This window comes from Pseudonaja textilis, chromosome 1, assembly GCF_049901715.1.
Source record: "Pseudonaja textilis isolate UNSWEBS1 chromosome 1, rPseTex1.2, whole genome shotgun sequence".
NCBI classification, from domain to species: Eukaryota; Metazoa; Chordata; class Lepidosauria; order Squamata; family Elapidae; genus Pseudonaja; species Pseudonaja textilis.
In genome coordinates this window covers 20,779,508-20,802,316 of record NC_141990.1, presented here as the reverse complement: position 1 = coordinate 20,802,316, position 22,809 = coordinate 20,779,508, and the positions used below count along the sequence as shown (strand labels likewise).

Here is a 22,809-nt window from a genome sequence, read left to right as displayed (position 1 = left end):
GGCAACTGGACTTTGTTTTTCCTTGAAGATGTTTCGCTTCTCCACTGAGCCGAAGGGAGAATCCAAGATGGGTAGTCTCTAGTCTCCTAGCTCTGCAGACCGAGTTGAAAAACTGAGGACACCCCCGGTAACGGTCCCCAGTTCTTCACTCGGTCTCAGCGTGTTCAGACCACCCTTTAAGGACTCTGAATAGTTAAGACTGTAGAAGAATCTTCACCCCCTGGATTGAGGTTTTTTTTCTTCCCCCTCTTCAAGTGGCTTAGAGCAGGTTTGACAGCTAGTCGGCTTGCCAGTTAGCACTTTTTTTTTTTGCTTTTTTTTTTTTGGGACTGCCTTTTTAAAAAATTATTTGCTGGTAGACTGGTTTTTGGAATTGTGATTGTAAATTTGGTTGGAGGTGCCCCTGAGAGCCTGTGTGGCCCGGGCTGGGGGCGTGAGAGTCAGTGTCTTATTCAACTCACTTTCTCCCGGTCCGTTCTTATTGATCTGTGCTAGCTGCAAAAACCACAAGGCGCTTCTGCCCCTTTTCGGCATCGGCAGCTATTTCAGACGTTTAGGGACAATTCCGCAGTTCGTCTCCAGGATTGTCCCTTGAGGAGGGGGGGGTACTGGCCATCTGGATTGAATCCTGACCCCCTGTACAGTCACCAAAGCACCCTGGCAGCTGTGAGACGCTTGACACTGCCAATTTGATTGTGGTGCAGCCAGCACTGGCTCACAAGCCTCTGATCTGTCAGGGCTTGTAGCAATTTTAAAGAATCAGCCATTTTTTTTTCCTTTTTCCTTTGACTCTTGCCTTAAATTACGGAACTGTGCTAAGCTCACCACTTCTGGGTCGCACTAGCCTCCTGAAGTGGTGGACAGCTGCTGTGACCAAAGCAGACAGCTTTAGATCAAATAAATTTTGTTTTTATTTTTCTTTTGCCCCTTTTTTCCTTTTCTCTCTCCCTGTCAGTGACAATTATTTTTGGCGGGCTCAAAATAGCCGCCAGGGGAGCTGGCCAAGAATTATCAGCTCCTCAGCAGAGTAGGGAGAGAGCTGCAAGGAGATCAACTAAGTCCAGGTCTGCGGGGCTGGAGGCAGCAGCTAGGATCAGAGCTAGGACCCTAGCCACTAAAAGACCCTGTAGGGCAGAGGATAGGCAGGCCAGGCATAGACAAAAAGCCCTAGATAAAAAGTTTGATAAGGTGGTGAGAGACTCCAAGATGGCTGAAAACAGGGCCATCTCTTCTCTGCTCCCACAAGATGGCAGGCAGCAAAACCAATTGGCAGATAGACAATATTTGACTGCCTGATATTCTGGTGGCTCAAGTACTCAGGATTTGCAGGGAAACCTCCAAATCAAGGCAAAAGCCACTCATAATAATTCTGGGCCACCACAAGGATTTTTGATTGCTGCACCTGGAAGCCAAGCCTCCAGCAGAACCAGACCTGCGCCTGAAAATAAAAAAGCCACCTTTACCCTATAGTGGCTGGGTTGTGGCCTGAGGAGGCAAGGCAAGAGATGCCATCCTTCATGAGAGCCTGCATCTCCCAAACAATTGGACAAGAATTTCAGGCTTAAGTCAACCAGCTGCACCAGCTGCCTGGTTTGGACACCAACAGAGGCGTTCCTCAGGGGCAGGGACAGGCTTCTGCAGAACCGCCGATCTACTTCAGAAATAGTCCTGCATCCCCTTCGGAAAGAAGCCAGTCTTATGTTTCCGAGAGGGACCTCCTTCCAGAGAGGGCTTTTCGGACGGGGAGTCGGAGGTAGCAGGTACCCCCTCCTTTAAGGACCTTTTCCAGCTGGCTCTCTCCAAGACTCTGCTGGTTAAGGCTAAGAGCACGGTTCATTTTAAAAAAAGGGACAAGGTCACTGGGATCTTCCCCCAGAGGGGGAGGATCAGGAAGATTACCTATTCACTGAGAAAGCATCTGTGGTGGATGCTGTACCTGTGCCCCAGACGTTTATGAATGTGATTGAAAAGCAGTGGGAGTCCCCTGGTGGGGTACACTCGCCCCAGTGGGTATGAGTCTACCTTATTTAATGGGTGGTTGTGGCAGCTGCAGGGTAGAATCCCACCTAAGGACCTCAGGGTGCATCAGGACTTAAATAAGATAATAGCCACAGCTCAATCGACAGCTAATACCACCCTCATGTCAGCCAAAACTTCTTCCAGAGCCATGGCCTCATCTGTAACAGCATCTAGGCTCATCTGGCTAAGAAACTGGCAGATGGATGCCAGAAACAAATGGAAGCTGACGTTCGTTCCCTTCAAGGGAGAGAGGCTTTTTGGGAAGGCCCTGGATCCCTTTTTTGATGGAAACCAGGGACAAGTGAAAGATCCTGCCCTCCAAGGGGAGGCGTTCTGATTACAGGTCCCCACCCTACTACAGAAAGCCCTCCTTTAAACAGGGGGAAGCTGGGGCAAGCTTTCCCCATCAAAGTAGGCCCTTCTTCCAAAGATCCTCATTTCAGACTGATAGACCGGCCTTTGCCACCAGAGGGCATCAGAGGCAAGATGACAGAAGGTCCTTTCGGGGTTCCAACAGACCTTTTAGATGCAACAAGTGACACCCAAGCCCCCCCCCCCCGGGGGGGGGGGGGCGTCTGGGACTGTTCTGGCAGAGGTGGGAACAGATCACAACAGACACTTGGATCCTGGCAACTTTATGGTCAGGTCTCTCGGGGGTTTCTTTCCTCCCCCGTGTCTTTGTGTGCTGCCCCGTCTCAAGGGACCCCTCAAAGGGGGATCTCATGGAATCAGCGATCCATCATCTGCTGGACATTTGGGCCATCCATCCAGTTCCTGGAGACCAGGAGAGACAGAGGTTCTATTCAATTTGGTTTGTGATTCCAAAGGCCTCGGGAGGTGGGGGGTGGTGAGCAATCCTCAACTTGAAAGGGCTCAACGGGCATCTAATCTACTGAAGATTCAAGGTGCACTCCCTCCACTCTATCATACAGGGCCTGAGGGAGGGAGATTTTTTTTGGCTTCGGTAGACCTGACAGAGGCCTACCTCCCATGTGCCCATAGACTCCAACCACCGTCAGTTCCTGAGGTTTTGCTATGGCGGCCACCATTTTCAATACAGGGCTCTCCCGTTCTGCCTGTCATCAGCCCCATGGACTTTTACCAAGCTCCTGTCGGCCGTAGCGGCATATCTCAGATCCCTACCCATAAGGATCCTATGCTATTTGGACGACATCCTGATAGCATCCTCTTCCAGACCCCAGGCGGAGGAGGATAGGATGTCGACAATCAGGATCCTTCGAGAGCTGGGTTCTCGATAAACCTGGACACTGGTCCATATCTAACAAAATGAAATTTAATGTAGAGAAAAGTAAAGTCCTACACTTAGGCAAGAAAAACCCAAAGTACACATATAGACTGGGTGAAACCAGGCTCAATAGCAGTAACTGTGAGAGGGATCTTGGAGTTTTAGTGGACAACCAGCTAAATATGAGCCAGCAGTGTGCAGCAGCCGCCAAAAAAAGCTAATGCAATCCTAAATTGTATTAACATAGGGATACAATCAAGATCAAGGGAAGTACTAATATCATTCTATAAAGCCTTAGCAAGACCACAACTAGAGTACTGCATCCAGTTTTGTTCATCACATTATAAAAAAGATGTTGAGGCTCTAGAAAAAGCACGGAGAAGAGCAACCAGGATGATTAGAGGACTGGAGGCTAAAACACAACGAATAGTTGCAGGAACCGGGCTTGGCTAGTCTAGTAAAGAGAAGGATCAGGGGAGACATGATAGCGGTCTTCCAATATTTGAGGGGCTGCCACAGGGAGGAAGGGGTCAAGCTATTTTCCAAAGTGGCTGCCTTGGCCTCATTTTTTTTGGTCAAGGACTCAACCATTCTGGCCCAACACCCCAGGGTGAAAGCCTTCTTTAGGGGAGCCACTAATTTGAAGCCACTGGTGGTCCACCGTTTCCCCACCTGGAATTTGCCTAGGGCTCTGCAGGCACTGACTTCTCCCCTATTTGAACCCTTGCGTGAAGTCAGTCTTCACTTAGTCACGTTCAAGGTGCCATTCTTAGTGGCCATTATTTTGGCCAGGCGTATCTTGGAGTTGACGGCCTTATCCATCAGAAAGGACCTGTGCCTTTTCCATGCAGACAGGGTAGTTCTGCGGTTGGGCCCTGCCTTTCTGCCCAGGGTGAATTCCTTATTCCATCGCTCATAGGAGTTGATTTTTCCTGACTTCTGTCCAGGGCCTATCCATGCACAGGAGAGAAAATGGGACACCTTGGACGTTAGGAGGGCCTTCCGTATATACATCAAAAGGGCCTCCTCTTTTAGGAGGATTGAAGCCCTTTCCGTTTCCTTTCAGCCGTCAACTTTGGGTCGCAGGGTGACACCATCTACTGTGGGTCGCTGGCTTAGAGCCTGTATTGTGAAGGCTTATCAGTTACTGGCTCTTCCTGTGCCCAGGAGAATCACTGCACACTCAACCAGGAGTGCAGTGACCACTGCAGCCTGGGCAATGCAGGCTTTGGTTCTGGACTTTTGTAGAGCTGTGACTTGGTCATCTGTGACCTCATTCATAAGACATTATAAAATTGACTCCTTTGCCTCAGCAGAGGCATCTTTGGAAGATGAGTCCTGCAGGGCATTCATGTAGAAGTGGGGACTTCTGACCAATCCAGTTCCCTCCTGTAGGACAGCCATCAGCCAGCTTTGGTATGTCCCATCCTGGATTCTCCCTTCGGCTCAGTGGAGAAGGGGCATTGGTCCTACCTGAACGCTTCTTTTCGGGGAGCCGAAAGGAGAATCCAGTCCCACTCTGTATGCCAGGGGTGGGCAAACTAAGGCCCGGGGGCCACATCCGGCCCGTTGGTCTTTTTAATCCGGCCCGCCGAAGATTGGTACAGAATTAAGGTTTGATATGAATGATTGAATGATTGCATTCATTTGATTTTGACTTGTAACGACAGGCATTTTGACACCAGGTGGCGGCCCGTCTGTCAAATTTTAAAAGTCAATGAGGCCCCCGAGCCAAAAAGTTTGCCCACCCCTGCTGTATGCTGTCTGGTCAGAGTAGGGAGGAAATGTTTTTTTCTGGCAGTATCAGATAGGCTATCTGTTAGAGAATGAGGAGCAGCTGGATTCGCTTAGACGTCGTTCAGAACTGGGGACCGTTACCGGGGGGAGGGGGTGTCCTCAGTTTTTCAACTCGGTCTGCAAAGCTATGAGACTAGAGACTACCCATTCTGGATTCTCCCTTCAGCTCCCCGAGAAGAAGTGTTCAGGTAGGACCAACGCCCCTTCTCATCCACGAAACTTCTTTAGTTCTGACTGAAGTTCTGTGGGGTTTATATGTCAGGTTCTGTGGTGGGGGTTATATGTCAGGATTAACAACTTCTCTTGCAAACGTATCCCTGGCTTACTAAAGCATTTCCACCAACTCAGTGTTTTTAATTGTGATGCTTCTGACACGAATAAACAAACAAACTAACAAACTGTGTTAATGAAACCTGAGCACTTACTCTTCCAATCACTCGGCCAGCCTTGCTGCGGATCAATTCAAGGCTATCTGGATTTCTCTTCTGGGGCATCAGGCTGCTCCCAGTGCTTTAACCAAAAACAAAAAAATATCATGATGCATCTGCAAATATCTCAAGTATATGCAAATATCTTGTGCATATTTCTAATGCGCAAGCAATATCTAGTTCTGCACAACTACTATTGATCTTCTCATCACTCCTTATCACCCATCCCTTCCCACTTGTGACCGTATGACTGTAACTTTGTCACTTGTATTCTTACGATTTATATTGACTGTTTCCTCGTATGATTTGATTGCTTATTGTACCCTATGACTATTATTAAGTGTTGTATCTTATGATTCTTGACAAATGTATCTTTTCTTTTATGTACATCGAGAGCATTTGCACCAGGACAAATTCCTTGTGTGTCCAATCACACTTGGCCAATAAAAGAATTCTATTCCTATACTAGCATGAATTCACAAATTTTCTATTCAAAGGAAGGTGGGATTATTTACTTATTTGCTTTCCAACTGAAGAGGGCGCTAGAGGAAAGGCCCTGGTGCCCAGATCTCTGGCTATGCCTACTTGGTTCACTATTGTGAACTCCATAGCTAGGTACTGTGGTCACTAATTGAAACCTCATGCGACTGCACCGGAATTATAAATTAACTTCTGTTTCCATCATTAAGTGAATCAGTGCAGTCATTAAATAAGACAGCATGTAACCACAAGTTACAATTTCACTTCTGCATTGGTTGCTAAATGAGGCAGCTGGTAAGCAAGGACTGTCAGTATGTTTTTTCAACTTGACTTTTCAAATGGCCTCTGCTTCCTGAATGGTTTTATTACTGAAGTTTTACGGTTGCAATGCTTACTTAATTCATTTTATTCAGTGTTGCACAGCAACCTGGTTTCTCAGTGGAAAGACATGGGTGAACAGGGGTGTCAAACTCAAGGCCTGCAGGCCAGATCCAGCTCACAGGGAGCTTTGATCTGGCCTGCTGGGCCATCCTGTGGTGCCTCTGCCAGTGAAAACGGAGATGGAGAGGCTGTGATGGCCTCCTGCAACCCTCTGCCAGCAAAAACGGAGCTCAGGACCCCCGGGTTCTGTTTTCACTGGCAAAGCGCTTGGGTCACCCCAGGTGCCCCCGACACAAGTGAAGTTGAGCTGGCCACACCCAGTGAGGCCACACCCACCCAGCCCCCAAAGTGAAACATAACCGTGATGTGGCCCTCAATGAAATCAACTTTGACACCCTGCAGTAGAACAATATTTTTTGAAAAAAATATTATCATTGGAGGAGCGCCAGAGAAGCTCCTCCATGCAGTATCAAAGTTACTGGACTCCAGAATGAGACTGCTTAGAACAAGGTCTTGAAAGAATGGGAAATTCCCCCAAATTACCAATACGCATCAGAGAGAGTGATGAATCCAAATTCCTTGGTGGCATAGAGAATCAGATCTTCAGATAATCTGCTCAGGTGAACCATGATCAAGGAAGCAATGTAAAGAAACTCCACTGATAAAAGGAAGAAGGGGTAGGGAGACAGGGGGGAAGTCATAAGTGTTGTTTCTGAACGAAAAGCAAAGTATGCTGCCCTGGTTAGAAATAATCATTGCATAATATAAAATTAAGCGATATTCCTAAAAGCATTCCTTGACCCATGGTGGCACAGTGGTTAGAATGCAGTACTGCAGGCTACTTCTGCTGACTGCTGGTTGCCAGCACTTTGGATCTCACCAGGCTCAAGGTTGACTCAGCCTTCCATCCTTCTGAGGTGGGGAAAATGAGAGCCCAGATTGTGGGGGGAAATATTCTGACTCTATAAACCACTTAGAGAGGCTGTAAAGCACTGTGAAGCGGTATATACGTCTAAGTACTATTGCTATTGTTGAGACCTATAACCTCTACTGTGGTTGATTTGGCTTAGTCTTTGTTTTGGGGAGATTGGACGGGTTTTGAGTGATGACATAAAAACCTTCAGTCCCTGTAAGATGTAATGCATTCATTTCACCCTTCAACCCACCCATCAAAATCAGAGCCACATTCAGGCGTTCTGACTGACGTATTTGGAGTTTGCAGCTACTGTGCATGGGCCAGCACAGCTCTTGGGAGAGAATCACACAATCATACCCCTGTTCAACTCCTCCACTTTTCTTTTTTCTTTTGTAATGGTATTATTTTGCAACTTTCCCCACAACGGACTGCCAAAAAGAAACACAAAAACAGTGTACCTACCCACAAAGTCTCGATCGCTCACTGCATCCATGCTGTTGATGCTAATGGTGGCAAAATCCAATTCTATAATTAAAAGGGGAAAAAAAAATCAAAGATACAGTTAATTCTGGAGAATCTGGGAATAGGATTCCAACATTGGAGGGTCCCAGTTTAGAGAAGGAAAGCCATTCCCCCCCCCCCCCAAAGGTTGTTCTGGTAGTATTCAGGTCTCTTAACATGCTGGCATGTAAAACCAAACAGTCATGAAATTCAACATAAGTATACTCAGAATGCCTAACAGAATATTATCCGAGCAGTGCCCATAGGTGGGATCAAAAATCTTACAAATGCACAAAAGAGACAGGGCTCTGACTATGATACAGAGCTAACCAGCTTGCTGATTTTAGCCTTCTGCCAATTTTATTCATTTTTATTTATTTATTTTGTCAAGCATGCATTTGATTTTATGTATGTATGTATGTATGTATGTATGTATGTATGTATGTATAAACATGATTATTAATACATGAAATAGATACAAATAAAAGGGAACATTAGGACAGGGATGATAGGCATGTTGGTGTGTTTATGCACACCCTTTACAGACCTCTTAGGAATGGGGTGAAATCAACAGTAGACAGTTAAAGTTTGTAGGGTTTGGGAAAGAAACCACAGAGTCAGTATTGACCATGCCAATTAATTAATTAGGAAATATTCCCATGGACTATTTCCTCATTAAATGAACATATGTAACGTACAAGTGGAAGAAAGAAACAACATGTTTTCCCAGGACCAATACCTCTGGATGTCTCCATGCCTGAGTCCCATAAATTCTTTTGTTAGAAATGTTAACCCCACTCCCATCAAACTGTTTTAAGAACAAAGTCCCAAATGGCTTTATAAATATTTAAAGCAGGGTTAGAGAATGAGTGGCCCTGGGATGATACCCATCTAATCTACCTGACCGATGATTGTGGAAGACCAAGGACTTGGTTTGGAAACCACTGCTGTGAAACATTAAGAATTATGTTTATCACTCTGTGTGGAAACTTCAACATACTTGTGCCTAACCCTTGATCTCATTTCATTTCCTTTGCCTTCTGGACACATACCAACTGCTTATTCAAGCAGAGACATAAAGCTTACCTCGGCGGAGCAGTTCACGGTCCAGCCCAAAGGGGTTGCCAGCCAAAGCCCCACTGCAACAGAGAGAAAGATTAGATTAGAAGGAATCCTTAAAACATCTACAAAGGAGAGTTGGCCTGAATTGCATACCCCAGATCTTCTGCAATGCTCCACAGTCAGAGGTGCTACTCAGCAGGTTCTGACCAGTTCTGGAGAACCAGTAGTGGACATTTTGAGTAGCTCAGAGAATTGGTAGTGGAAATTTTGAGTAATTCGGAATACCATCTCTGACTGGCCCCAAACCCATTTATTCTCTGCCTCCTGAGTCCCAGCTGATTGACTGGGTCTTATTTCGTTGCCCTGCACAGGAGAATGCATCAGGAAAGAGTGGGGAGGGAATGGAGATTTTTCAATATCCTTCCCCTGCCACACCCGCCAAGCCACGCCACACCCACAAGCCACACCTACAGAACCAATAGTAAAAATTTTTTAAATCCCATCACTGTCCACAGTGATTGAATGCTGGAAGTTCCCTCAGTGGCATCCTATGGAACAAAGTCAGAGGATCTTTGCTTTGCTGCCCCCAATAATGTCAATAATGCCAGTCTAGCTTTGGATACCCAAGTGAGAAATCTTAAATTGCATCCTCATTTGCCTATACTTTCATTCCATTTCTTCTGTATGAATGTCCAAATGGTGAAGCACTTGGATATTTCATTAATAATTATAATGCATCTAGGCAACAAGTGTCAAACTCGCCATGTCATGTTGATGTCATGTGACGTATCGGGAGGTTTTTGCGTTTGCGGGCTGGGGTGGAGTGGCCTGTGGTATTCAGCAGGTTCTGACCAGTTCTGGAGAACCAGTAGCGGACATTTTGAGTAGTTCGGAGAACCGGCAAATCCCACCTCTGACCGGCCCCACCCCTATCTATTTTCTGCCTCCCGAGTCCCAGCGGATCGGCTGGGTCTTCTTTTATTGCCCTGCACAGGAGAACGGAGCTGGAAAGCAGGTTAGTGGGGTGGGGAGGGAATGGGGATTTTGCAGTATTCTTCCCCTGCCACACCCACCAAGCCATGCTCACCAAGCCACACCCCGCCCACAGAACTGGTAAAAAAATGTGAATCCCACCCCTGCACGTGAATGCGTCTAGCTTGCACGCTGCCAGTTTGACACTCCTGACCTAGGCCTTCTCTAATGATTCCCCTTACTTTTTTTAGTCAATCTCCCTATTATAGGTAGTCCTCAACTTACAACAGTTCATTTAGTAACCATTCAAAGTTACAGCGCTGAAAAAAGTGATTTATGACCATTTTTCACACTTATGACTAGCATCACCATGAGCATGTGATCAAAATTCAGCCACTTGGCAACTGATTCAGATTTATGATGATTGCAGTGTCCCAGGGTCATGTGGTCACTTTTTGTGACCTTCTATCAAGCAAAGTCAATGGGGAAGCCAGATCCACTTAACAACTGTGCTACTAACTTAATAACTGCAGTGATTCACTAAGCAACTGTGACGGAAAGGTCATAAATTTGGACAAAACTAACTTAACAAATGTCTCACTTAGCAACAGAAATGTTGGGCTGCATTGTGGTCATAAGTTGAGGTTTACTGCCTGTAGTAAACCAATATCATCCATTATCCTTGCCACCATGATTATCTCAAGGCTAACAGACCAAGGAAATAATGTTTCATGGCATATTTTCCAAGGTCATCCAAGCTGATGTTCCTACTGATAAAATAATATAGTTCAGAGGAGAATTGTGAAGAAAGCTCTCTCTGCAACCAAGGTCATTTCTCTACTATTAGAAGGCCAATTAGGTCATTAAAATGCTACCAAGTGTAGCAGCTATTTATCTGGGAGTGGGATTCTGCCAGTTCATACCTATTCTCTAGAACTGGTTGTTAACATTCTAAGCAGTTTGGAAAACCAGTTGTTAAAAGAAATTACTGGCCTAATCCTGTAAGGAAGGCAGAAAGGAAACATTCTGGTGTTGCTTATAGAAACTGCCTCTCTGTTAACCCTTATTATATTCTTGGCAGGACTAGACTTCCTGTCTCTGGAGTATTTTTCCCCTCCTTTGCTGGTACTTTGCTTGTGTGGAGTGACCATTTAAAGTTACAATGGCACTGAAAAAAGTGACTTATGACCATTTTTCACACTTATGACTGTTGCAACATACCCACAGTCATGAGAGGCCAGGAGAAGCATGCCTCAATGTGAGTGATATTGAGTTGACCACACGCAGCCAATAACATGACCACTAAGCCATGCCTACCACCTAAGCCACGCCCACAGAACCAGTTGTTAAAAAATTTGAATCCCACCCCTGTATTTATCCCTATTAGTCCACCACCCGTGGTGCAGGACGACCGACTAGGACACACCCATCATGGCCAAATCCACCCAGCAACTGGGCAGAGAACCCTTTGCTAAAATTTGTGAAGCCCACCCCTGCCAATTACATCATAGTTTGCAAGTAGTCTGTATAATTACTCCCCACATAGGAAATAATAATATTTTAAAGGTTAGAAGTGACTTTTTTCAATTAAAGTTAGCAAAGGTTTGTACAGTCAGAAGCCCTAGGAATGTCAAAAAATGATGGCTGTATTCATGCCCCCTCCTCCATTCTTCTTTGTCCTTCTGCTTTAGGGCAAAGCAGCCAAATTATGATTCTCTCGTCAATCTGTCTGATGTAAGTTTTTTATGTGATTGAACAGACCTATTTCTGGAAACCAAGTTGAATACAATAACAGACTGGCTAAACTGAACTGCTTGCAAATATAATTGAAAGGGAGGAATTCTATTTTCTCACCTAAATTAAAATTTCTTGGCTTAGATATGTCCACCCAAAGTTAGTTTGACCTCTAGTGGCCCGCAAACATTTTCTGAGGGGGTGGGATTGCTTTTACCTTCCCAAAGGCAGAACGTTGATCCTTTTTTTAGCCTCAAAAAGGCGCTCATGGTCTCTGGTCAGAGCAACAGCAAAACTGTGAGGAAAAAAAAAGAGGTGGGGGGGAGAAGAAGGGAGGGAGGGAAGGAGGTTCTTAGAGAATTTTAATACATGCAGATAATAGGAAATCTTTACACCAGCAAAATCGTTCTTGGGCACCTGAATGTATGGACTGCAGAATTTTATTAAAAGTATTAACTTGAATAGTGTACATAACATGTAAGTCCTTCTCAAAGAAAGGAAGCAATAGCGTGCTAAGCATTCACTATAAGAGAAAAAAAATTAAACACATACTTTTTAAAAATTCAAATTTTAAAAGCAAAATTTGATGGGATCTGAGTTTTGAATTTGGAAGTTCAATTCCAAACTAAAAGCAGGTCTGTTGTCAGATGCAACCTTTTCTTTTCTACTTTCATGGGACACCAGCGGTTGTAGATGGTGACTATAATTTGTCTGATGTAAGCACTGACAAAAGTTAACTCCAGAAAGTCTAAGGGATTGGTTACCTGAGTAAAAAGTGGCTCCATCTGATTGGCTGAGCCTTTTGCAGGTGGGTGTAACCAGGAAATATCACCTCCATTTCACTATAACAAAACAAGCAAACCACAAAGTTACAGATTTACCCTTCATTTTAACAATGAAGAGACAATTGAAGAGGGGGAAACCCCAACAATTATTTATAAAGCTAATCATTCTGTCATACATTAATAAGGCAAAACATGGTTTTGTAATGGATGAAGAAATTCACAGATGAAAAATATATCCATGTATACGGGTTGTCACATTCTATTACTCAGGGGTGGGATTCAAATTTTTTAACAACCGGTTCTGTGAGCGTGGCTTAGTTGGTGGGCGTGGCTTGGTGGTCATATGACTGGGTGGACATGGCTTGGTGGTCATGTTATTGGCTGGGCATGGCCAACTCAATATCACTTACATCGAGGCATGCATCTCCTCGCCTGGCCTTTCATGACTGTGGGGATGCTGCAACAGTCTTAAGTGTGAAAAATGGCCATAAGTCACTTTTTTCAGTGCCATTGTAACTTTGAATGGTCACTCCACACAAGCAAAGTACCAGCAAAGGAGGGGAAAATAAGTTCCTGAAACAGGAAGTCTAGTCCTGCCAAGAATATAATAAGGGTTAACGGAGAGGCAGTTTCTGTAAGCAACACCAGAATGTTTCCTTCCTGCCTTCCTTACAGGATTAGGCCAGTAATTTCTTCTAACTACCGGTTCTCTGAACTGCTTAGAATATTAACAACCGGTTCTAGCGAATAGGTGCAAACTGGTAGAATCCCACCCCTGCTATTACCATGAACCAAAATATCCAAATTACTGGGAGAAAGCAATTAGGCGTATGTGCCTATTAATTGTTTCTTATGATTGATGGCAGATCAGGCTCAAAACCCAAAAAGGTTTACTGGGTAGTGACTAGCTCTTAGTGACCTGGCTCATTAAGAGCTAGTCCAGAAGGTACCTACCAACCCTATGCCAGCATCCTTTTACAGTCCCCTCAGGGTCTGCTTTGAAGGGAAGCTATAGGGTCTGCTTTGGAGGGAAGCTGTCCCTTACTTGGCAACTACATAAAGCTCAGTGTAGTTCCCCAGCTGGAAAAGGCTTTGCAAGTATCTCAGATATGAAGAGCCTAATTCATGGAGAATAAATATGCTTGGAATTTTTTTGTCATTTTGGTTCATCAAATGGAACCTCCGTGTCATGCCATATTTCTCAACCTTGACAACTTTGAAATGTGTGGACTACTGTTCTCAGAATTCCCCAACCCCAGGAAAAAAAAATATCAGAAACTTGGGAGAAGGTAGGGCGTAGGATGTTTGCTTTTTTAGGACTTCCTTGGAACCATTGGTCTGGGTCAGGGGTCTCCAAACTTGGCAACTTTAAGACTTCTGGACTTCAACTCCAGTATAGCTGGCTGGAGAATTCTGGGAGTTGAAGTCCACAAGTCTTAAAGTTGCCAAGTTTGGAGACCCCTGGTCTGGGTGATTCCATGACAAGAAAGCTCACAGGACTGGTGGTCCTCATAACTAAATGGAGCCTTCATTGTATATGTGAGCACCTAGTTTCAAGGACTTGTTGCTTTGCTTAAAGGTTACGAGAAGAATCTGGTTAACCACTGGGGGGAATAAGGTGGCTGGATGAGACTTCTCACACATTTCCTGGTGCTTTTAAGCAGAGATAATAAGAGTGAAATGGGGGTTATTTCAAAAGGAATTTTATTAATGGATGGATGATGGAAGGATGGGAGAGACAGCTGGGCTCAGGCACATGTTCTTGATCCATAGCCTGTAAAGTCACTAGGCTTGAAAGAAAGAAGCAGGCTTACGTAGAAGCACGTTCCATCAGGGTCTGAATGAGCTGTTGAAGGTGAACGGACAGCATTGTCATGGAGCTCTTCATGAACAACCTCAGATCAGTCACTATCTGTAAGGAAGGCACACATTTGGATTTTCAAAAAGGCAACCAAAACCATCCACTGGAGGTATGATTTTCCCAGCGGATGCTCAGAGGATTACAGGTAGTCCTCAATTTACAACACTTCACTTAGTGACTGTTCAAAGGTACAACGGCATTGAAAAAAGTGAGTTGTGACCATATTCACACTTATGACCATTGCAGCATCCCCATGATCATGTGATTTACATTCAGATGTTGACAACTGAATCACATGTATGATGGTTATAGCATTCCAGGGTCATATTTTGCAACCTTCTGATGAGCATAGTCAATGAGGAAACCAGATTCACTTAACAATCGTGTTACTAATTTAACAACTGCAGCGATTCACTTAATGAATGGGGCAAGAAAAGTCGTAAAATGGTGCAAAACTCAACAAATTTCTGCTTAGCAACATACATTTTGGGCTCAGTTTGGTAGTAAGTTGAGGACTACCTGTATTTACAGTTCAGATGGCGGGTAATGTCTGAAGGGGCCATTTCAACATCCCTTCAGAAAGGCTAGAGACAGTGACTAAAGTAATGGAGCCCCATTTGAATGGATTCCTGTGTTCCTTATTCTGGAATGTCTAGTAATGAAGAGGTTAAGACATCTTGGGCATTTATACCATTTGTGTGAAGATATTATCATACAAATGACAACACCATCACCAAAGATCATATGTTGCCTGTCAAGTCCTGTGCAGTGAAGCTTCTATCATTACAAAACAAAGTGGCCTTCATAAATTATGGAGGAGGAAAAGAACTGAAATCATTCTGAATTCTGCATCCTGCAAGCCACCATTGATTAGATGCAAGAAATAAAAGATGAAGGGAGAATTTATTTGAAACTCCTCTTATAAGCTAGTTAAAATCATTATTTAAGATCAGATTTTTCTGCCAGGTGAATATTTAACCAAAATAGAACTACAAATAGCTGTAGCTATACCATATGCAATTTTAGTTCATTTCCAACATATGTTTTTAAAATAATGGAGTTCCAAAAACTGTAGGGGTTATTCTGTTGTTGTCTCAAATCAAAGAAAACTAATTTTATGTTCTTTAACACTTTGTAATAATTCAGATTTTCAAGTTCTTCCAATGATCGTCTATTTCATTTGCACAGAAACATGAAACAGAAAGGGGGAGGAGAAAAACTAAAATATCAATATAGCTAAAATTATTTTAGAACCATTCAGATTATTCCTACTTGATCATTCCTGCTTCGTCCAGTGTGGAGCTTTCCAGCCACATCACCAATCAGTTCCTGAAAATAAAAAGAAAGGTTTCATTCTCCAATATTTTGAAGACATCTGATTGTAGCTGCCAAGTTTGACTGTTTCCAAGATTAGCCCCCGAAACCATGTACATTTCTCAGAGTTTTCAATTTATTCATTTATTAATAAATAAATAAATTCATTAATTAATCTTATTGATCTTACCATAAGGTAACTCTGGGTGGCTTATAGTTACATAAACAATTAAAATATAGAAATCAGACCTTAAAACCAAGGATGCCTGGAGAGGGAAGGGGCAGAATGCGGCGAAGTTGTGCTGTCCCCTCATTGGGGCCCCAAGTCTATTGGCAAAGCCACATTTTTAGACCCTTATGAAAAGATAGGAGCTTTGAGGCCAACCTCACATTGGATGTTGCTCAATGTTGGTTGTTGCTCTCTTTCTAGATTCAGTGGGATCATTTATTCATTTATAGATGTATACCCTGCCTTTGCTTTGTACAACACAATGATCCTTTTCTTACTTCTGATCCCACAACTACAACCCAGTGAAGTGGATTGGATGAGAAAAAAATGATTGGCCTACAGTCACCCGTTAGATCTTCATGCATAGAGGAGAACTAAAACTCAGGTTCTCCTGATGTCTAGTCCACACCTTCACTACTACACTAAAGTGGTTCACCAAATTTATCTCAACCTCTCCCCCCAGCCCCCGCCTTCATACTCTTTTTCCTTGTTGGAAGGGCTCCACCCCTTGTTTATCCCTTTTGATTCTACTCTGCCAACCAATTGCTCTGCCTGGAATAGTTTATGAGCGTTTATGAATATTCCAAATCGACACAAGCACTGTAGAAACATTATCCTTCAAATCAGAACATTTCAGTCAAGTGGATAAACCAAACAAACCTTGAGTCTACGTTCAACGGTAGTGTGGATGTCCTCATCAGTTCGGCTGATTATCAAGCTGCCCTTGGAACACTCGTCAGAAATCTGTAAGAGCAGCAGTCAAAGGAAAAGTTGTTTAGTAATTCACAAAATGTCCTTGTTGTCTGGGGAAAAAGGGAGGCTTAATGAATCATTCATGGGCTTAACAACAAGGCTTGTCCTTAGAAGTCTTAGCTGTAATCTTGGCAGAGATCTGGCAGTAGTAACTAAGTCCATGATACTATCAGCACAATGCAGCACTTAGCAACTTTCCCGATGTGTTGGGACTGCAATTCCCATAATTCTCAGCCTAAACCGAAACTCTGCGCTGTGTTTAATAGACTCTGGACCAGATTAAAACTCTTTCCCATTCTAATTAAGAGGCCTGAAAGATGGAAAGTGTATTTTCATCCAGGGTTAATTAAGCCAGGCAGTGTTGGTTTTGTACCTGGTGACCCGGTATCAGATGAACTTGGTAAAGGGCTTCAATTCAACAAACATTTTTTGTTTCTTCCCATCCCTATAAATTGTTTAAATAAAAATTATAAAGTGTAATTTTCATGCCTTTCAGAAGAAAACTTCATGTAGACCCCCCCCCCCCAAGCTACTGTGGTTTATAATGTGTGGCTTTGCATCCAGTTCCTCGGTTTTCAAGATTCTCTAGATTTCTCCAAAGCCTCTTTTTTTTTTGACTGTGTTGTGTTATTTCCTTCACGGGAATCTGATATTTAATTGCTCAGTCTCTCTAATTGCCTCCTCTTTGTTGTGCATTAGTATCACCTAAACAAAATACAGCACATAAAGTTTTCCTTGTGAATTTTTGGGGGCTTTTTCATTCTTAGCACAGCAATAATAGGAAGACAACAGCTAAATGTGGAATTCAGTGAATGAATATAAACAGATCTGTGGCTCTCTTCTCTGTTCCATGTTCCTTAGAATTTAATAAATTACTGTACTTTATGACCTAACTTCTCTACGGTTCAGAGATTAACCCAAATGACAGCATGCCTATTCTAAAATGCAACTGTTACTAAATATTCAAGGATTTCAGCTGAAGACAGCTGGCAGCCTTCCACAGTTAGCAAAACATAGGGCCTTCTTTCTGGTGTCTTTGGATTGTCCAAGAGGTGCTTTTTCCCCCCGCCTCAGGAGGCAACTGGACTTTCTTTTTTTTCCTTTGAGGACATTTTGCTTCTCATCCAAAAAGCTTCTTCAGCTCTGACAGTGAAACATCCTCAAAGAAAAAACAAGAAAATCCAGTTGCCTCCTGAGGGAGGGGAGAAGCACCTTTGGGACAATCATGACCTGGATGACTGAGAATCTCTACAGACTCTTTGAATGTTTTCTTCCTCTGAATATCCGCCCAGGTACAGAGATCCTATGCTATGCCCTACTTCTTGCAGGACAATCCTTGTGCTAATTCCTCTTCAGTGGTCTTGAGTCCTCCTGAAACCTCATGAGCTGTGGCGATGCAGTGGTTGCAGGCTAACTCTTCCAACTGCCAGGAGTTTGATCCTGACCAGCTTAAGTTTGACTCAGTCTTTTATCCTTCTGAGCTCGGTAAAACAAGGACCCAGATTGTTGGGGGCAATATGCTAACTCTGTAAACCACTTAGAGAGTGATGTAAAGCATTATGAAGCGGTATACAAATCTAAGTTGTATTGCTATTGCTATTCATCTCTTTTGCAGTCCATCACTGCTTCTAAGCCATTTTTCCTTTTTTCTATCTCCTTCTCATTTCAATTCAGTTTCTCCTTACCAGCTCATTTCAACCTCTCCCTTCCTATAACAGATTCTCTTTGTGAAACCTGTTAGCTGTTCTCCTACCTATTTCTCAGACTCAAGTTATGTCAGCCCCAAGTCCTATTGGCATATCTGAGTAGACTGACAACAGGCTAGGAGATGGCATTTATCTTGTTACACAGTGTTTGGCTAAAATCAAAGTCTATTTTTTTGGGTACATGCTTTTAAAAGTGTGGGAGAAATGCTTTAATTATCAATTATCATTTTATTAGGTTTAAAAAATACTGACAGGAATTCATTTTGCAAAATTCTTAAAGCTGAGAAATCCCATGTACTATCCCATGTACCTTTACTTGGAGATCTTTCTACCTCGATTAATTTTACCTTCTCTAATCCACTGATGATCTTCTCCATTTCAACTTTAGACAGAATTCCAGCCTTTTCCAAAGCTTTTGCATAAGCCATGCTTCCGCAGATATCAAATTCCGACAAGCGCTTGTCAATCTCAATCGATGCATTAAACTGTTCCATGACAGGGTCGATACTTCCCACTATCCTTCCTCCATAAAGTTTGTCATTCTAGGGAAAAGGGGAAAACAATGTATCATAAAAGTGAATAATAACTTCTTCCAATGCCATGTATGTATAGTACCCAAATCTTTCTGCTGGTTAAGGAGAGTGCCCTCCACCCATGCCAAGGATAAACGTTGTCTATCTGTCTTTGTGTGGGAGGCTGGCATTTTCCATCTGAGCTGAAGGTAATGTCTATCATATAAAGCTGTTGGAATGTTCTTGATAGATTCACCTGGCTGATCCTCTTACTATTTATCACATCCTAATAGGTCAGCATGTTAATTATATTATCTCTGAGATAGAAGTTGTTGAGGTAATTCCCCGTTAGGAGAATGAGTGAATACAGGGAGACGTATTTGAGAGAAGTGTTTGAATAACACACACACACAGCACACAGATACACTGTGCTGTAAATGTAGGGTTTTTACTTCTAGAAACATTTAAGCAAAGATCAAACACAGTCCAAAGTCATTCACATGTAAGATTAGTCAGTTTTCAGTCCAGGGATAATCCAATAACAAAGTCCAGTGTCAAAAACAGTTTAATATCAGACTTCCATAAAATCCATGAATATCAGTCAATTAGAAGGAACGGCAATATTCTCCAACAGAAGGAAAAAGAGACTCACTGAGACTTCTTCTGAGACTAAGACTAAAACAACCCAGGTTTCTGGCTCCATCTTATGGCCGTTTGAGAAACCACACCCAATTACACTTTTAGCATTCCCTTAAAGAGGCAATAATAAAATGTCTGTCCTGGTTTATATATTTCCAACCCAAATATATGTTAGGTGACTTACATTCCTAACATTCTCCCCTTTTGGGTAGGACAATATATACAACCTTACATTCTAAGTCCATAATCCTCACAGCAAGCCTTATGCTTTATAGGGTCTTGGGTCTTTGTAAAATGATCTGCTGTGAGAGCTTTCTGATAGCCTTAGCCATGTTTCGTCTACAAAACCTTTAATTAATAGAAGCCAAAGATGTTTCAATGTGCTGGCAAAGATTACCCATCATAGTCATTTGCTGTCTGATTGAACCCTTGTGCTACTAACCTGGCTTTATGGGTAACAGTCCCATCCACACCTATCTTTAGCTTATAAATCCATTTACACCCTACGGCATGTTTACCTGGTGGTAACTTAACATTTTCGTATACCTCCAGTCTTTTTAAAGATTCCAGTTCCTTATCCATTGTTACCTTCCAAGCAGCCTGATCCTCTCACATTTCGTTGAGGCTTTAAATAGGATCCATTGGACCAGATCTCCACCCTAAAAATTACTTTTCCCCAATGTATTACAGTGCCAATTCTGAAGAAGGCAAAACCAAAATGTATTGGTAAATGACGAGAACATACACACACACACACACACTCCCTTCTAACCCTGCTGGAGCAGGTAATTGGACTAGAATAGATATCTCATTATCTTTCTTCTCCCTCCCTCCCTCTTTCTTTATTTCTTTTTCTTTCTGTCCCTTCCTTCCATCCCCCCTCTTTCTTTGTCCCCTTTTCTTTCTTTCCCTTTTCTCTTTCTCTTCTTCCTTCTCTCTTTCTCTCTCTCTCTTTCCTCTCTCTTTCCCTCTCTCAGGCTCACCCCATTGACTTCATGCACAGCTCCATTCGGGCTTGCCTGGGCAGGTGCCTCCGGTGCAAGGGGCTCAATGGGATAGAACGTGGCGGCGATGGGATGTTTCAAAAGGAGAGCAAAGCCGGGGGGGCGGAACTGGCGTCGCGACGATATGGCATGCTATCTTGGAGGTCTGAGATTGCTGCTGATATCTTTGCCCCTGGACAGTCCAATTGGATCTAAACCATCCCGAAGAGACGGTGAAACTAAAGAGCGCATCCTGTCAATCCCAGGGATACCGCAAAGTCCCTGGTAGATCCAGGAGAAGCTCTTTTTGCCAGCAGCAAAGAGGCAGCCATTAAAGCTGCTGAAGTTGGGACAGCTCCGAAACGGAAGAGAACAGAAAGAGAGAGTGTGCCGGTTTGGTGAGAATTTTTTTCTTTATTCTAAGATTTGAAAGGACACCCTAAGGAAGAGAAAGAATCTGTAAAAGTTTTGACAGAAGTGACTAAGCAGCGATTTTAAACAGGAATGTCAAAGTATTTTTTTTTTTCTCATTGCTAGATTTTCTACACACGATCTTATATTTTGAAACTGGACTGGTTTTTTCTCTTCTTTTATCTCTTCTTTTTCTCCTTTTTGATTTTATAATATTCTAGGCTAGAGACTCTCTTTTAGTTTTTTTAAATATCTTTTTCTTTTTTTAATTAATTCTTATTATATTTTGCTTGGAAAAGAAGGGGGAAAGTGAAAGCAAAAGAAACCTTGTAACACTGCCAACTAGAGGCTTGGAAATATTCTATTTCTCTTTTGACCAGACAAAGCTGAGAAAGAACTGAGACTTCTTTTCAAGGACATTGCTATTTGATAAGATAGAGGGAAGAGCATGGGACAGTATTATTATGGGTGCTCTTCTGGGTTTCTATCAACAGCTGAAGTCTGGTGTTGAAGCTTATTGGAAAAGAAAAGGTGATAAGTCTCTGGAGAAGAGAGTTACAACAAGAGCCTTGGATAATTAAACAAAGTGCAGTGTGCTCTTTTTATTTTTTCTAAGATGCGCTACCCCTCCTCATCAGTTTACTTTTTGTAATAGCTATTTGGATTTTTGGCCCTTTGGAACTTGTCTTTGTTTTTTGCTTTTCCTTGTCTTTGGAAGTTAAATTTCTACACTTGCTCTTTATTTTAAAGGAAAAGCTTTAGTATTAATGATTTTCTTCCTTTTCTTTTTAAGGGAGTAGTCTTTTTTTTCTTTTTTTGCCTCCCCCTCCCTGGTATTTTTGTCTTTCCATCTACCTTCCATATTGGCTTTTTTTCTTTCTTTTTTTCTTTATTTTTCTGGCCTTCTTTTTTCTTCTTATGCATCCTTTTATATTTGAGACCTGTTAATTGGATTGAGGTGTTGAAGAACCTGAAGAATTTTCCCTTTCTCTTTTTTAGCTTTTTATTTTTCACTTTTCTGCCTTTTTTAGGATTTTACAACTTTTTCTTTTTTGTGTGTGTTTATGGTCTTTTCCTTCATTTTTGAATTTTTACTGCTATCTAACCAATCGATTGGATTAAGGTATACAAGAACCTGAAGGAATTTTTTTTCTTTTTTTATTATTATCACTATTTGGCTTCTTTTTTCCTACTATTTTTATTTGGAATTGCAATTGGTTATTTCACAATCGGATTAAGGTCTAGAAAAACCTGAAGATTTTGAATTGCTCAAAATGAGTAGGAAATTAACAGCCCCCAACTTCTACTTCTTCCTCTCCACCATCTGGAGGACAACGTTCAATACAGACAATGTTACGGCAAGAAAAAGAACAAGAAAAAGTGACTCTACAGATGATTATGCAAGGAATTCAAAATATTCAAACAAGAACAGAGAATATTGAAAAGAGAACAGAGAACATCGAACAAAGGACAGGGAAAACCGATGAAAAAGTGGAGAACATCCAACAAATGATGATGAAGTACGATGAGAGACTCCAAAAAATTGAAGAAGAGACGAGAAGATTGGAGATATTGATAACAAATTAACTGTGGTTGAACAAGATAAAAGTGGTATGCTGAGATGGGAGATCGACAGATCAGAATTTTATCTTAGATTCCAAAACATAGAGGAAGAAAAGGGACAAAACCTAGCTGAGATAATGATAGAAATATTGGCTGAAGCTTTAGAAATAACTGAACTGAGATCTATCGAGTCTTCACAAGATATGCAATGAGAAATAGCTTACCAAGAGAAGTTCACATCAGATTTACAAAGAAAGCCATTAAAACGCAAATATTTCAAGTGGCAAGAGAGAAAACATTGAAATGCAAAGACAAGGAGATTGTGGTCTTGAAACAAGTACCCAGAAGAGTGAGAGAGATGAGAAGAGAATACTGATTCGTGACCAAAATGCTACTTAAAAAAGAGGTGAATTATAGATGGCTGATTCCAGAAGGCTTAATGTTCACATGGCAAGAACAGAGATATAGAATTGACTCTATTGCGAAAGCTGAATCATTTTACACAGAATCTTTTAGA

General features: G+C 42.5%; 1 protein-coding gene across 2 annotated transcripts in view; it reads right to left on the bottom strand.

Annotated features, from left to right (window-relative positions):
* The window catches only part of ASL (argininosuccinate lyase), a 39,560-nt gene that overhangs the window by 8,221 nt on the left and 8,530 nt on the right, over nt 1-22,809 (bottom strand). For both annotated transcript variants that reach the window (XM_026708628.2, XM_087927492.1), the window contains 10 exons: nt 18,532-18,726; nt 16,386-16,469; nt 15,455-15,511; nt 14,136-14,233; nt 12,301-12,378; nt 11,754-11,831; nt 8,855-8,907; nt 7,730-7,792; nt 6,895-7,009; nt 5,488-5,572 (listed from right to left, as the gene is read on the bottom strand). In XM_026708628.2, coding sequence (XP_026564413.1) covers nt 5,488-5,572; nt 6,895-7,009; nt 7,730-7,792; nt 8,855-8,907; nt 11,754-11,831; nt 12,301-12,378; nt 14,136-14,233; nt 15,455-15,511; nt 16,386-16,469; nt 18,532-18,726 — 906 coding nt within the window. The remainder of the gene's footprint in view (nt 1-5,487; nt 5,573-6,894; nt 7,010-7,729; nt 7,793-8,854; nt 8,908-11,753; nt 11,832-12,300; nt 12,379-14,135; nt 14,234-15,454; nt 15,512-16,385; nt 16,470-18,531; nt 18,727-22,809) is intronic.